This window comes from Chelonia mydas, chromosome 28 (genome assembly GCF_015237465.2).
Source record: "Chelonia mydas isolate rCheMyd1 chromosome 28, rCheMyd1.pri.v2, whole genome shotgun sequence".
Taxonomy (NCBI): Eukaryota; Metazoa; Chordata; order Testudines; family Cheloniidae; genus Chelonia; species Chelonia mydas.
Genome location: NC_051268.2, coordinates 911951 through 925054, shown reverse-complemented (window position 1 = coordinate 925054; position 13104 = coordinate 911951). Strand labels below are relative to the sequence as shown.

The 13104-nt window shown below is 68.5% G+C and overlaps 1 protein-coding gene across 2 annotated transcripts; it reads right to left on the bottom strand.

The window, feature by feature from the left end:
• Positions 1-260: 260 nt before the first annotated feature.
• On the bottom strand, positions 261-12461 carry RNF167 (ring finger protein 167). 2 transcript variants are annotated; one of them, XM_037887589.2, is made up of 10 exons: positions 12269-12461; positions 8946-9080; positions 8744-8824; positions 8119-8241; positions 7738-7825; positions 7281-7371; positions 6719-6824; positions 5642-5735; positions 2102-2182; positions 261-1964 (listed from the first exon to the last, which is right to left on the bottom strand). In XM_037887589.2, exons 2-10 carry the CDS (start codon positions 9036-9038, stop codon positions 1651-1653), a joined length of 1071 nt encoding a protein of 356 aa, XP_037743517.1. In that variant the 5' UTR covers positions 9039-9080; positions 12269-12461; the 3' UTR covers positions 261-1650. The 2 variants fall into 2 exon arrangements, with proteins under 2 accessions (XP_037743517.1, XP_037743518.1); XM_037887590.2 differs by having other exon boundaries at positions 8946-9057; positions 12269-12457.
• Between the last annotated feature and the right edge of the window lie 643 nt (positions 12462-13104).

Genomic DNA, 13104 nt, shown 5'->3' with positions numbered 1-13104 from the left:
ATGTGAGCGAGCCACCCAGGAGCGCATGCCTGACCTGCATCCAGTTGAGTCCTTCCCCCCGGCCCCCATCCACTGGGGCTGGCTCCGAAACAGTGCCCCCCCAGTCGCAGCCCCTCCGGACTCCGGCGCTGCGGGACGAAAGGGGGTTACCTACAGTGTGCTGGGGTGAGGGGGGGTGATGGTGTGTGCAGCGTGTCTCTGCCTTGCACCCAGCCCGGCCCCCTGCCCAGTGCACCCGACCCCAAAGAGGCACCAGTCAATACAGGGCAAGTATCTTTTATTCAAAGAGGTGCCCTGACCTGCCAGGCGTGCCCTGGGTGCTGCTGACCCTGGGGTGCCTGGCGTGACCCACCCCACAATTGGTTAAAAAAAGCAGCCAAGGAATGAGCTCCAGTAAACCCCCCCGGGGGTTATGGGTCATAGTGTGAAGGGAACAGGCCCCATGGGCTGGGGCAGGGACAGACAGAGAAGGTGTTAATGGTCCATAAGACCCCCTGGGGGGCTAAAAGCACAAACAGGAGGGCAGTGGCACCCCCCCCATTTTGGTCCAGGACTCTGCAGAGTGAAGGTGGGGGGGAACCATGCTGCACCCCCAGTTAAGTCACACCTGCAAATCAAAAGCAGGAGCTGGGGTCGGGCTGGCCCCTGGGGCTAAGAAGGAAGGGCTGAAATGGCTCTCAGGTTAAAGGGGGGTGTGGCAGAGACAGGGGAGCCCTGCAGGAGGGGGGCCTATGATGCTAAAGGAAAGCAGTCCCTGCCCCCTGCTAGCCTCCTAACCGGGGGCAAGGACAGGTCTGGCTTTAGTCCACCCTGCCTGGGGGCTTCAGCAGGACAGACTCGGGCTGAGCCAGACAGATGGGCTATACCCCATGGAATTATAGGTACCCCCCCCCCCCGGCATATGGTAGCCAAAGCTTCCCACTGCTCCCAGGGTACAGCCACATTCTTCTAGCCTGGAGTGGGGGCCAGCCGTGGGGGGCCAGCGCGGTCTCTACCCCCGCTCCTCCCTGCTCTCCGCCCTAGAAAGAGTGGGCCTGCCCCTGCATCCTGCTGCGGGACCATGAAATGGGGCAAGGGGGCAGTGGCGGCTGGCCAAAGCCCCCTCTCCCTAATCCCAACAGCTGGTGCGAAGTGGGGCGGGTGCCCCCAGGGGGAGGCCAGGAGCAGGGCCCAGGCCCAGGCAGGAATGTCACCGGGCCACAGTGTTTACACCCAGCCGGCTGCTGAGCCCCGGAGGGGGGAAGGGTGGCTGGTTTCTTCAGGGCTGTGTGCTTCCCCCTCCCCCCCGCTGAGAACCCAGGAGTCCTGGCTTCCGCTCCCACCCCCACTGCCCCTGCTCTAACCCACCAGCCCCCACTCCCCTCTGGGACAGGGGAGAGAATCCATCTCCCCCCATGCCCCTCCTACCCCGAGCTGTGCAAAGCCCCCCCACCGTCCTGCAAAGCCCTGACACCCCGTGTCCCACAGCCTTGGCACATAATCGATCCCCCGGGGCGGGGCTGCAGGTCCGAAGGGAAGCTGGGGGTCACCCCAGTCCCACAGGAAGGGGGTCCAAGCCTGGATCCCTGGTGGGGGCCCCTGTTTTGTGCACAGTTTAAAATACAAAGAAAGCTTGGGGGTAGAGGCCCCCTGGGGAGTCCGTCCGGGGGGTCAGACAAGGATGCTGTCCCCCAGGCCCTCAGGGGGCTGCCCCTGGGGGGTGGCCAGGGGCCCCTCCTCAGAGCCTTCCTGGCTGGAGGGCGGGCCCCGCGCCTCGGCCATGCTGCCGAAGGAGGGGGTGCTGGCGGTGGAGGAGGGGCCCAGCAGTGGGGTTCGCTCCGAGTGGGGCTCCTCCTCCTCGCCCCGCTGGTGGCCCTCGCCCTCCGAGTCTGAGTCCTCGGCCGTCCGCAGCACACGCTGCTTGCACACCGGGCAGGTCTTCTTGGTCTGCGTCAGCCAGGGGTCCACGCACCGGCAGTGATAGGCTGGGGGAGGGGGACGGCAGTTACACCCCGCCACCAGGAGTGGAACCCAGGCGTCCTGGCTCCCAGCCCCTCCCTGCTCTAAACCCCCAGCCCCCCCTCCCCTCCCAGAGCCGGAGGGAGAACCCAGGCGTCCTCACCGTGGGCACAGGGCAGGATCCGCAGCCGGTCTCCCTCCTCGTACTCATCCAGACAGATGGCGCAGACGTCATACTCGTCCCCTGGCAGAGAGACGGGAGGGAGCTGTTAGCCCTGACATACGGGGGAAACTGAGGCACAGGGAGGGGGTGGGACCAGGGCAAGCTCATACAGTGAGAGGATAACAGCCCTGCATCCCAGAGCCAGAGAGAGAACGCGGGAGTCCTGGCTCCCAGCCCCCTCTGCTCTGACCCACCAGGCCCCGCTCCTCTCCCCGAGCTGGGGAGAGAACCCAGGAGTCCTGGGGACAGGTCTAGAATTGTGCTTAGTCTGTTGGGACTTAGGAGCAATGAAACACACATGGCAACGTCTCCCTAGGGACATGTATTCACAGGAAGGTGTCTGAGGCCAGAATCCTCCTTTCCACCCACATCCCTGCCCCAGAGGTGGCCGCATCTCAGCGCCGGGCGAGGGGTCCCTGTGTCACCAGCTGCCCCGCCCCAGAGGTGGCCGCATCTCAGCGCCGGGCGAGGGTCCCTGTGACACCAGCTGCCCCGCCCCAGAGGTGGCCGCATCTCAGCGCCGGGCAAGGGGGTCCCTGTGTAACCAGCCGCCCCGCCCCAGAGGTGGCTGCATCTCAGGGCCAGTCGAGGGGTCCCCATGTCACCCGCTGCCCTGCCCCAGAGGTGGCTGCATCTCAGTGCTGGATGAGGGGTCCCTGTGTATCCCGCCGCCCCGCCCCAGAGGAGCCTGCATTGGATGACAGAGGGCTGGGACCTGAGGCCCATTTCAGCTCCAGGGCTCGAGCGTCTCAGCGAAAACAGGAAGCTCCGGCTCCCGCCCCAGCGCCTGCCCGGGAGGGGAAGCGGTCAGAGGGGGCTGCGGAGTAAACCCAGCCGCTCCGGCTCAAGCCCTTATAAGGTAAATGCGAGCGCTCCCCTGTCGCTTCCTCCCCTGGCGCTTACTCAACCCGAGAGCGCCCCGCTCAGCCGCCCCGCCAGGCGGTGAAACGGCTGCAACAGCTCCTGGGAAGCAGGACGCCTGGGTTCTGCTGACAGCTCGAGGGGGAGGGGGAGACTGAGGGCTAGAACCTGGGAGCCAGGACTCCTCTGTTCTCTCACCAGTTCTGGGAGGGATCTGGGGGCTGGGGGCTAGAAGGGAGGGGGCTGAGAACCAGGAGGTATTTTTTGCATCCCTTCCCCCTTCTAATGGCAGAAATAGAACCCAGGAATCCTGGCTCCCAGCTCCCCCTACTCTAACCCACCAGGCCCCACTCTCCTCCCACAGCCAGGGAGAGAACCCAGGTGTCCTGGCTCCCAGCCCCCCCTGCTCTGACCCACCAGCCCCCACTCCCCTCCCAGAGCCGGGAGAGAACCCAGGAATCCTGGCTCCCAGCCCCCCTGCTCTCACCCACCAGGCCCCACTCTCCTCCCACAGCCGGGGAGAGAACCCAGGAGTCCTGGCTCCCAGCCCCTCCCTAGTCTAACCCGCCAGGCCCCACTCCCCTCCCAGAGCCGGGAGAGAACCCAGGAGTCCTGGCTCCCAGCCCCACTGCCCTCCCAGAGCCGGGAGAGAACCCAGGAGTCCTGGCTCCCAGCCGCCCCTGCTCTGACCCACCAGCCCCCACTCCCCTCCCAGAGCCGGGAGAGAACCCAGGAGTCCTGGCTCCCAGCCCCCCCTGCTCTGACCCACCAGGCCCCACTCTCCTCCCCACAGCCGGGGAGAGAACCCAGGTGTCCTGGCTCCCAGCCCCTCCCTAGTCTAACCCGCCAGGCCCCACTCCCCTCCCAGAGCCGGGAGAGAACCCAGGAGTCCTGGCTCCCAGCCCCCCCTGCTCTGACACACTAGCCCCCACTCCCCTCCCAGAGCCGGGAGAGAACCCAGGAGTCCTGGCTCCCAGCTCCCCCTACCCTAACCCACCAGGCCCCACTCTCCTCCCACAGCCGGGGAGAGAACCCAGGTGTCCTGGCTCCCAGCCCCTCCCTAGTCTAACCCGCCAGGCCCCACTCCCCTCCCAGAGCCGGGAGAGAACCCAGGAGTCCTGGCTCCCAGCCCCCCCTGCTCTGACCCTGGAGGCTGGGCAAGGGCTGGCAGCAGCAGGAAGCCAGAGCCACAAGCATCAGCCAGGGAAGCCCCCGCCCCATTCCCCCCACCACAGGGAACCCGCAGCAGCTGGATCTGGAGGGCAGAGATCCAAGACTTGGGGGGGCCGGCGAGGAAACCTGCCCCTGACTCCTGCCTGCCCAGGGCCCCCCAGAGACTGTGGGGAGCTCAGTCCATGGGGGACTGGGGGCTCCCACAGCCCGGGGAGGGGGTGGGTGTCTCAGCATTGGGGACTGGAGCCAGCAGGGCGGGCTGACCCCAGAGTGCCCCCCCCCCCGGCCTGACAGCCTGGGGAAACATTTCACAGCCGTGAGGTGACAAGTCCTCAGTCACTGCGGTTAGTGCCCCCCCACTCCAGAGCTCGGACAGGGCTGAACCGGCTGCTGCAGCGGGGGGAGAGAACCCAGGCGTCCTGGCTCCCAGCCCCCGCTGCTCTAACCCCCAGCCCCCACTCCCCTTCCAGAGCCGGGGAGAGAACCCAGGCGTCCTGGCTCCCAGAGTGTGAGCCTGCAGTGAGCATGCAAGGAATCCCAGCCCGGTTTTGACACAGGGGAAAGCGGGTGACTCGGGGGGTCCCACAAAACAGTAGATATGTGAGCCCAGAGGCTGCAAAGGGGGCTGGGAGCTGAGGCGGGGGAGTACTGGGGGGCGGGGGAAACGCTCAGAGCCGGTCTCACACCCTCGGTCACAGCCGCTCGCTCCCCGGCCTGACGCCTCCCCGCTTGGGGTTTGGCTGCCGGAAGCCGGACACGGGGCGATTGACCCCCCCACCTGCCTCGCACGGAACCTGGGACTTTCCAGCGTCCCGTGCTGGGGCTCAGACAGGCACCCCACATCTGTGGAGGAACACACAGCCCCCAGCTTCCCCTCTCCTGCACCCACAAGGGGGCACCCTTAGACCCCTCCCGGCTGCCTCCCAGCTGGAGGGATTGTTCCTTTGATCTGCCCCCTCCCCATAGTGTGGGGGGACGGGATCTGGTGGCCGGCCGGCCCCGCCTTGGGATCCAAAAGGGGCTGCGGAAGGACAGACGGCCGTGGGGCAGGGGGCCCCTCTGCTGGGGAGAGGCCGTACTGCAGCCTGGATGGGTGAGGGGCAGTTTTGGGCTGGGCTGGGCTGGGGGACGTCCCAGCATGCAGTGCTCTGCTCCCATTATGCCCACTGCATGCTGGGAAGGGCCCTGCCCTGCCACCTGAGAGGCCATCCCTGGGGTGGGGGTGCCAGGATAAATAGGGCTCAGGGCCAGCCCCAAGACCCCCCCATTTGCGGCCACCTCTAGGGACCGGCTTAGGCCTCCTGCTGGGGCATTGGGGGCCCTGCCCGCCCCGCCCGGGGAGAGGCCCCCGCCGCTGAGCCCCCTGCACACAGCACCCCCTAGCGCCGCCCTGGGGCATTGGGGGCAGCCCTGACTCCCAGAGGGGCGGCCCCCTGGGCCAGTTACCTTTCTGATACTTGTGGACGGGGATTTTCCTCAGCTGATCCTTCGAGAGCCGGTGACGCCGCAGCCTCTTCCGGTGCTGCACACAGCGAACGATCTGCCAGCCAGACCGGGGGGGTGAGGGGGTTCCAAGACTTCCCAGACCCCCATCTAACCCCCTAGCCCCCACTCCCCTCCCAGAGCCGGGGAGAGAACCCAGGAGTCCTGGCTCCTAGCCGCCCCTGCTCCAACCCACCAGCCCCCACTCCCCTCCCAGAGCCGGGGAGAGAACCCAGGAGTCCTGGCTCCCAGCCCCCCCCTGCTCCAACCCACCAGCCCCCACTCCCTTCCCAGAGCCGGGGAGAACCCAGGAGTCCTGGCTCCTAGCGGCCCCTGCTCTGACCCACCAGCCCCCACTCCCCTCCCAGAGCCGGGGAGAGAACCCAGGAGTCCTGGCTCCCAGCCCCCCCTGCTCCAACCCACCAGCCCCCACTCCCCTCCCAGAGCTGGGGAGAGAACCCAGGAGTCCTGGCTCCTAGCCGCCCCTGCTCTGACCCACCGGCCCCCACTGCCCTCCCAGAGCCGGGGAGAGAACCCAGGAGTCCTGGCTCCCAGCCGCCCTGCTCTAACCACCAGCCCCCGCTCCCCTCCCAGAGCCGGGGAGAGAACCCAGGAGTCCTGGCTCCCAGCCCCCCCGCTCTAACCACCAGCCCCCACTCCCCTCCCAGAGCCGGGGAGAGAACCCAGGAGTCCTGGCTCCTAGCCGCCCCAACTCTGACCCACCAGCCCCCGCTCCCCTCCCAGAGCCGGGGAGAGAACCCAGGAGTCTTGGCCCCCAGCCGCCCCGCTCTAACCACCAGCTCCCACTCCCCTCCCAGAGCCGGGGAGAGAACCCAGGAGTCCTGGCTCCCAGCCCCCCCTGCTCTCACCCACCAGCCCCCGCTCCCCTCCCAGAGCCGGGGAGAGAACCCAGGAGTCCTGGCTCCCAGCCGCCCCGCTCTAACCACCAGCTCCCACTCCCCTCCCAGAGCCGGGGAGAGAACCCAGGAGTCCTGGCTCTCCCGCCCCTTGCCCCGCACAGTGCAGTGGGACGTCACTCACCAGGATGGTGCACATCACGGCGATGATGATGCCGACCACGCCGGTGAAGGGGATGAGGTAATAGCCCAGCGGGAAAATGTACTCAGGGATCAGGATAATGTGTGCGCTGGGGGACCGGAGACAGTGGGGTCAGTCAGGGTGGAGATGCTGGCCACTAGCCCCCGTTCTGCCTCCAGACCAGAACCCAGGCGTCCTGGCTCCCACTCCCCGCTCTAACCCACCAGGCCCCACTGCGCTCCCAGAGCCAGGGAGAGAACCCAGGAGTCCCGGCTCCCAGCCCCCCCTGTTCTAACCCACCAGCCCCTGCTCCCCTCCCTACTGATGGAGCACCTGGGGGGCACCCAGGGAAAGCAAGGTAAGCCACGCCCGTCTGTCCCGTGGGTGACACACCACATGCGCTCCGAGCCGGGGGCCTGGCCTCCGCTGGGATTCCTCCAGGCTCGGGGGCTGCGGTGGGGACAGGAGGAAGATGGGGGTCTCCCATGGCTCAAGGCGTTTCTCTGCAGGGGGCCCAGGCCACACAGCGCCCCCCCCCCCCCCCCGCAGGCGGGCAGGTGCCTACCCCTTCTCATAGCTGAACTTGGAGCGCAGGTATTCGGAGGCTGTCTCCCCCACGAAGACCGACGGGATAGCGATTTGCTCCCGAATCCTCTCTGTGGGGCAGAGAGATGGCAGAGGGGCTCAGCCAGGCCCACAGAGAACTTCTTGACCCACACCCGGGAGACGTTAACCCCTCAGACAGTGGGTTCGCTCTGCCCAGAGCTCCCCCGGGGGGGAGGTGGGCGGCGCGGGGACCCCTGCAGCAGGGGAGGTGGACCGGGCGGATCCTGGCAGTGGGGGGAGCCAATTGGGGGCGGAGAGCGGGAGTCTCACTCCTGCACCCCTGCTGCTAGGAGCTGCCACAATCCAGCCTGCACATGCGGGGCGGAGCGCCTCCCTGGGGAGCCCTGAGAGTAACCCCCCCCATGCCAGAACTTGGGGGCGGAGCCTAGGGAAAGCCCCTCCCCTGCCCCACTCACCATCATTCCAGGCCATGCTGAGCAGTTTGTCGGAGCCCGTGTTATGCACCACGGCGGCGTCGAACCCGGCCTGCTGTGCGTGCAACACCTGGGGGGGGGACGGGGGACAGGTCAGGGGGGGCAGCGCCCTCCCGCAGCCAGGGAGAGAACCCAGGAGTCCTGGCTCCTGGCCTCCCTGCCCCAGTCCCCTCCCAGAGCTGGGGAGAACCCAGGAGTCCTGAGCTCAGCGGATGTGTGAGAAGGGCTATCAGACCTCGTGGTTCAGGGCACAACCTGGGTGGGAGGTCAGGACAGGATCTGTCTGGAGGTCCCGTCTTTGGGCTGGGCTCCCCCACGGCTGCCCCCCAGCTCCCCGTCACTGCCCCCCGAGACCTCCCCCACCTTGATGTCGAAGTTGCATTCGTATCTGCGAATGAGGGCGATGAACCGGGTGGCGTTGCTGGAGTCCGGGGGCCCCTCGATGGGCTGACAGGCGTTGCTGGGCTTGGCCTCCACCAGGTAGCCCTGGAGCAAAGCAGGACATCAGAGTCAGTACCCCACAGGCCTGCAGCCAGGCAAGATAAACCGAGAAGAGAACCCAGGAGTCCTGGCTCCCAGCCCCCCTGCTTTGACCCACCAGCCCCCACTCCCCTCCCAGAGCCGGGGAGAGAACCCAGGAGTCCTGGCTCTCAGGCCCCCCCCCGACTCTAACCCACTGGACCCCACTCCCCCCCCAGAGCGGGGAGAGAACCCAGGCATCCTGGAGCCCCCCTGCTCTAACTCACCAGTCCCCACTCCTCTCCCAGAGAACCCAGGAGTCCTGGCTCTCAGGCCCTGCCCTGCTCTAACCCACTGGACCCCACTCCCCTCCCAGAGCCGGGGAGAGAACCCAGGAATCCTGGCTCTCAGGCCCCCCCCAACTCTAACCCACTGGACCCCACTCCCCCCCCAGAGCGGGGAGAGAACCCAGGCATCCTGGAGCCCCCCTGCTCTGACCACCAGACGGCTGGATATTGCGGCTACGCACCACGAGTCCTTCCCTGGGCAGCAGGGCCCCGAAGAGGGCGGGCAGGTCTGAGAAGTCCATGCTGGTATTGTGATCCCTCACCTGTCGGGGCGGGGAGAAGGATCAGGCTGGCATGAGAGAGGCTCCGGTTCCCCCCCCAGTCTGGGGTCCCTGCCCCCACACGCTCCCCCCTCCCCCCGAGGCCCGGCCCTTGGCCACTCACCGCGTGGATGTAGGCGTCCGCCGGGGGCAGCAGCAGGCAGGTGCGGAGCAGGAGGGCCGCGACGGGGCTGGGGAAGGCGCGCTCGGGCCACATCCTGGCGGCCGGCGGAGCCCTGCAAGGGGGAGAGGCGGGAGCCTGGCGGGGGAGAGCCGGCACGCACCCCCTGTCAGAGACCGTCCCTGCCCCGAAGACCTTCCACAACCCGGGGCGTGAGGGGAAACTGAGGCCAGAGGGGCAGGGTGGCCAGGCCCGGTCAGGCCCCGTTGGAGTCTCGGATCTGCCCCCCCGCATCGCGTCCCCGGAGGGCAGCCGCCGGATCGGCAGCAGCCTGTTTGCCCGGAGAGACGGCCCCGGGGCTCGCAGCCGGGACAAAGGGCCCTTTGAGCGCCCACGAGGCCGCGCTGTGGCAGGCAGACGTGAGGCGGGCGCTGGCAGTGAGCCCCTGATAGCAGCGAGGTAAGCGGGGGCCCCGATCCCAGCCGGGGTCCATCGGCCGTCGCTCCGTGGGGCCGGATCCCAGCTGGGGTCAATGGACCGTCGCTCCTCCTCTAACCCTCTAGATCCCACTCCCCTCCGGGACAGAACCCAGGAGTCCTGGCTCCCACCCCCCCTGCGCTCACCCACCAGCCCCCTCTCCCCTCCCAGAGCTGGGGAGAGACCCCAGGAGCCCTGGCTCCCAGCCCCCTCTAACCGCTAAACACCACTCCCTCTTGATGAAATGGCACAAGGCGGGGGCCCCGATCTCGGCCGGAAGGTGGGGTCAGCGCAGGGCCCGGCCCCCCAGGGGCCCTGCACTCAGCTGGAGGGAGGTGCGGGGAGCCCTGCCCGAACAGGTCTGGGCGTGGACCGGAGGCCGACGCTCTTGGTTTCCTGGCCCAGGCTGGGAGGCGCTTGGCTCAGCCCCGCTGCGGGCGCAGCGGCCTGGCTGCCAGGAGCCTCCCCGTGCCAGCGGCACTGAACCACGGAGCAAAGTTCAGGGGCACTGACGGGTTTACGGCCAAGAGCGGGAACGAAGAGCTGGCTGGGAAGTGGGCAGGGCCAGGACTGGGGGGGAATTTCCCAGCTGGCACCTGGGTGACATGAGTTGGGAGGGTCTCAGTCCAGTTCTAAGATTGGGGACTGCAGCGAGATTGGGGTCCCCCAGGCGGTCGGGCATCGGAGGCACACGAGGCTGTCCCTACTCTGAAAGCTTACAAGCTAACTAAGCAAGACGGACGATGGGTGGGGAAGGGAAACCGAGGCACGGAGGTGCTGGGACTTGCCTAGCAGGTCAGTGGCCGAGCTGGGAACAGAATCTGGGCGTCCCGAGTCTCAGGCCGTGCCCACTAGCCCATGCTGCCAGTCTGAGGGCTGAAGGGGTCATGCAAACTGAGCCCCTTTTCCCTACGCTAGGGCAGGAGTGTGAGGGGAGCTGTGTGTGTGGGGAGCCATGGGACCAGGGAGCTGCTTCAGGACTGCCTTCAATCAGTGCTGAGATGCAGCCACCTCTGGGGCAGGGCGGCGGGTGACACGGGGACCCCTCGCCCGGCACTGAGACGCGGCCACCTCTGGGGCAGGGCGGCTGGTGACACGGGGACCCCTCGCCCAGCATGCGGCCACCTCTGGGGCAGGGCGGCGGGTGACACGGGGACCCCTCACCCGGCACTGAGACGTGGCCACCTCTGGGGCAGGGCGGCTGGTGACACGGGGACCCCTCGCCCGGCACTGAGATGCGGCCACCTCTGGGGCGGGGCGGCGGGTGACACGGGGACCCCTCGCCTGGCGCTGAGACGCAGCCACCTCTGGGGCAGGGCGGTGGGTGACATGGGGACCCCTCGCCCGGCACTGAGACGCGGCCACCTCTGGGGCAGGGGGGTGGGTGACCCGGGGACCCCTCGCCCAGCACTGAGATGTGGCCACCTCCGGGGCAGGGCGGCGGGTGACACGGGGACCCCTCACCCGGCACTGAGACGTGGCCACCTCTGGGGCAGGGCGGTGGGTGACATGGGGACCCCTCGCCCGGCACTGAGACGCGGCCACCTCTGGGGCAGGGGGGTGGGTGACCCGGGGACCCCTCGCCCAGCACTGAGATGTGGCCACCTCCGGGGCAGGGCGGCGGGTCACACGGGGACCCCTCGCCCGGCACTGAGATGCGGCCACCTCCGGGGCAGGGCGGCGGGTGACACGCAGACCCCTCGCCCGGCACTGAGACGCGGCCACCTCTGGGGCAGCGCAGTGGGTGACACGGGGACCCCTCGCCCGGCACTGAGATGCGGCCACCTCTGGGGCAGGGCGGCGGGTGACACGGGGACCCCTCGCCTGGCGCTGAGATGCGGCCACCTCTGGGGCAGGGCGGTGGGTGACACAGGGACCCCTCGCCCGGCGCTGAGACGCGGCCACCTCTGGGGCAGGGCGGCGGGTGACACGGGGACCCCTCGCCCGGCACTGAGATGCGGCCACCTCTGGGGCGGGGCGGCGGGTGACACGGGGACCCCTCGCCTGGCGCTGAGTCGCGGCCACCTCTGGGGCAGGGCGGTGGGTGACATGGGGACCCCTCGCCCGGCACTGAGACGTGGCCACCTCTGGGGCAGGGCGGTGGGTGACATGGGGACCCCTCGCCCGGCACTGAGACGTGGCCATCTCTGGGGCAGGACGGCGGGTGACACGGGGACCCCTCGCCCGGCACTGAGATGCGGCCACCTCTGGGGCGGGGCGGCGGGTGACACGGGGACCCCTCGCCCGGCACTGAGACGCGGCCACCTCTGGGGCGGGGCGGCGGGTGACACGGGGACCCCTTGCCCGGCGCTGAGACGCAGCCACTTCTGGGGCGGGGCGGCGGGTGACACGGGGACCCCTCGCCCGGCGCTGAGACGCAGCCACCTCTGGGGCAGGGCGGTGGGTGACATGGGGACCCCTCGCCCGGCACTGAGACGTGGCCACCTCTGGGGCAGGGCGGCAGGTGACACGGGGACCCCTCGCCCGGCACTGAGACGTGGCCACCTCTGGGGCAGGGCGGCAGGTGACACGGGGACCCCTCGCCCGGCACTGAGACGTGGCCACCTCTGGGGCAGGGCGGCGGGTGACACGGGGTGTTGAGATGCACCCTTGGCATTACCCCCCTGTCCTGGCTGGACCGAGTATGGTCCCCTCTGTCTGAGCCCCCAGGCCCCACAGGACCCCATCCCCAAACGGGAGATCCCAAAACCCTGCAGCACCCCCCAGATGGGGGGATCCCTTCTATCAGTCCCCCCTCCTTAGCATCCCCCCTCTCCTTTCAGCCCCCCTCCCCAGCAGCACCCCCTTATCTAGGGGGTGTCTAAGTGGGGGGCCACCCCCGCACTGACCTGCTGTGGCTGGCTGGGGGTGCCTCCCCTGGTCAGTGCTGGCTCATGGAGGCGCAGAGGGTCTGTCCCCTGGAGCAGGGCTGAGTCAGGAACAGGGGTCCCCCTCTGGCTGGGGGGGGGGGTCTCCCCTCTGGCTCCCTCTGTTTACAACTCTCCTCTCGGGAACATGGGAGGTACAAGCTCTCGCGAGAGGAGGAGGAGCAACCCTTCCTCCCCTCCCTCCCCCCCAGTAACCCGAACGCCTGGGTTCTTTTCCTGGCTCTGGGAGGGGAGTGGGGGCTGGTGGGTTAGAGCAGGGGGGGCTGGGAGCCCGGACTCCTGGGTTCTCTCCCCGGCTCTGGGAGGGCAGTGGGGGCTGGGGGGTTAGAGCAGTGGGGGCGGGGAGCCCGAACTCCTGGGTTCCCTCCCTGGCTCTGGGAGGGGAAAGGGGGCTTGTGGGTGAGAGCAGGGGGGGCTGGGAGCCAGGACTCCTGGGTTCTCTCCCTTGCTCTGGGAGGGGTGCGGGGAGTGGTGGGTCAGAGCCGGGCGGCTGGGAGCCAGGACTCCTGGGTTCTCTCCCCGGCTCTGGGAGGGGAGTGGGGTCTGGGGGGTTAGAGCAATGGGGGCGGGGAGCCCGGACTCCTGGGTTCTCTCCCTGGCTCTGGGAGGGGAGCAGAGAGTGTGGGAGCCAGGACTCCTGGGTTCCATCTGGAACTCTGCAACTAACTTGCTCTGTCCCTGCCCGGTGCCTCGGTTTCCCCCCAGCCCTGGGCTGGGTGAGGGCACGGCTGTGTCCCTCCGGGGCTGAGATGCTCCTGGGCCTGGTCAGGTCACCCTGGGGCCGGGCTGCGTGGGGC

Coding starts and splice junctions, on each gene's coding strand:
- RNF167 (XM_037887589.2), bottom strand. CDS start 9,038: ATGTGGCCCGAGCGCGCCTTCCCCAGCCCCGTCGCGGCCCTCCTGCTC. Junction 8,825..8,945: donor CGGACGCCTACATCCACGCG/GTGAGTGGCCAA, acceptor CCGCCCCGACAG/GTGAGGGATCACAATACCAG. Junction 7,372..7,737: donor CAGCATGGCCTGGAATGATG/GTGAGTGGGGCA, acceptor TCTGCCCCACAG/AGAGGATTCGGGAGCAAATC.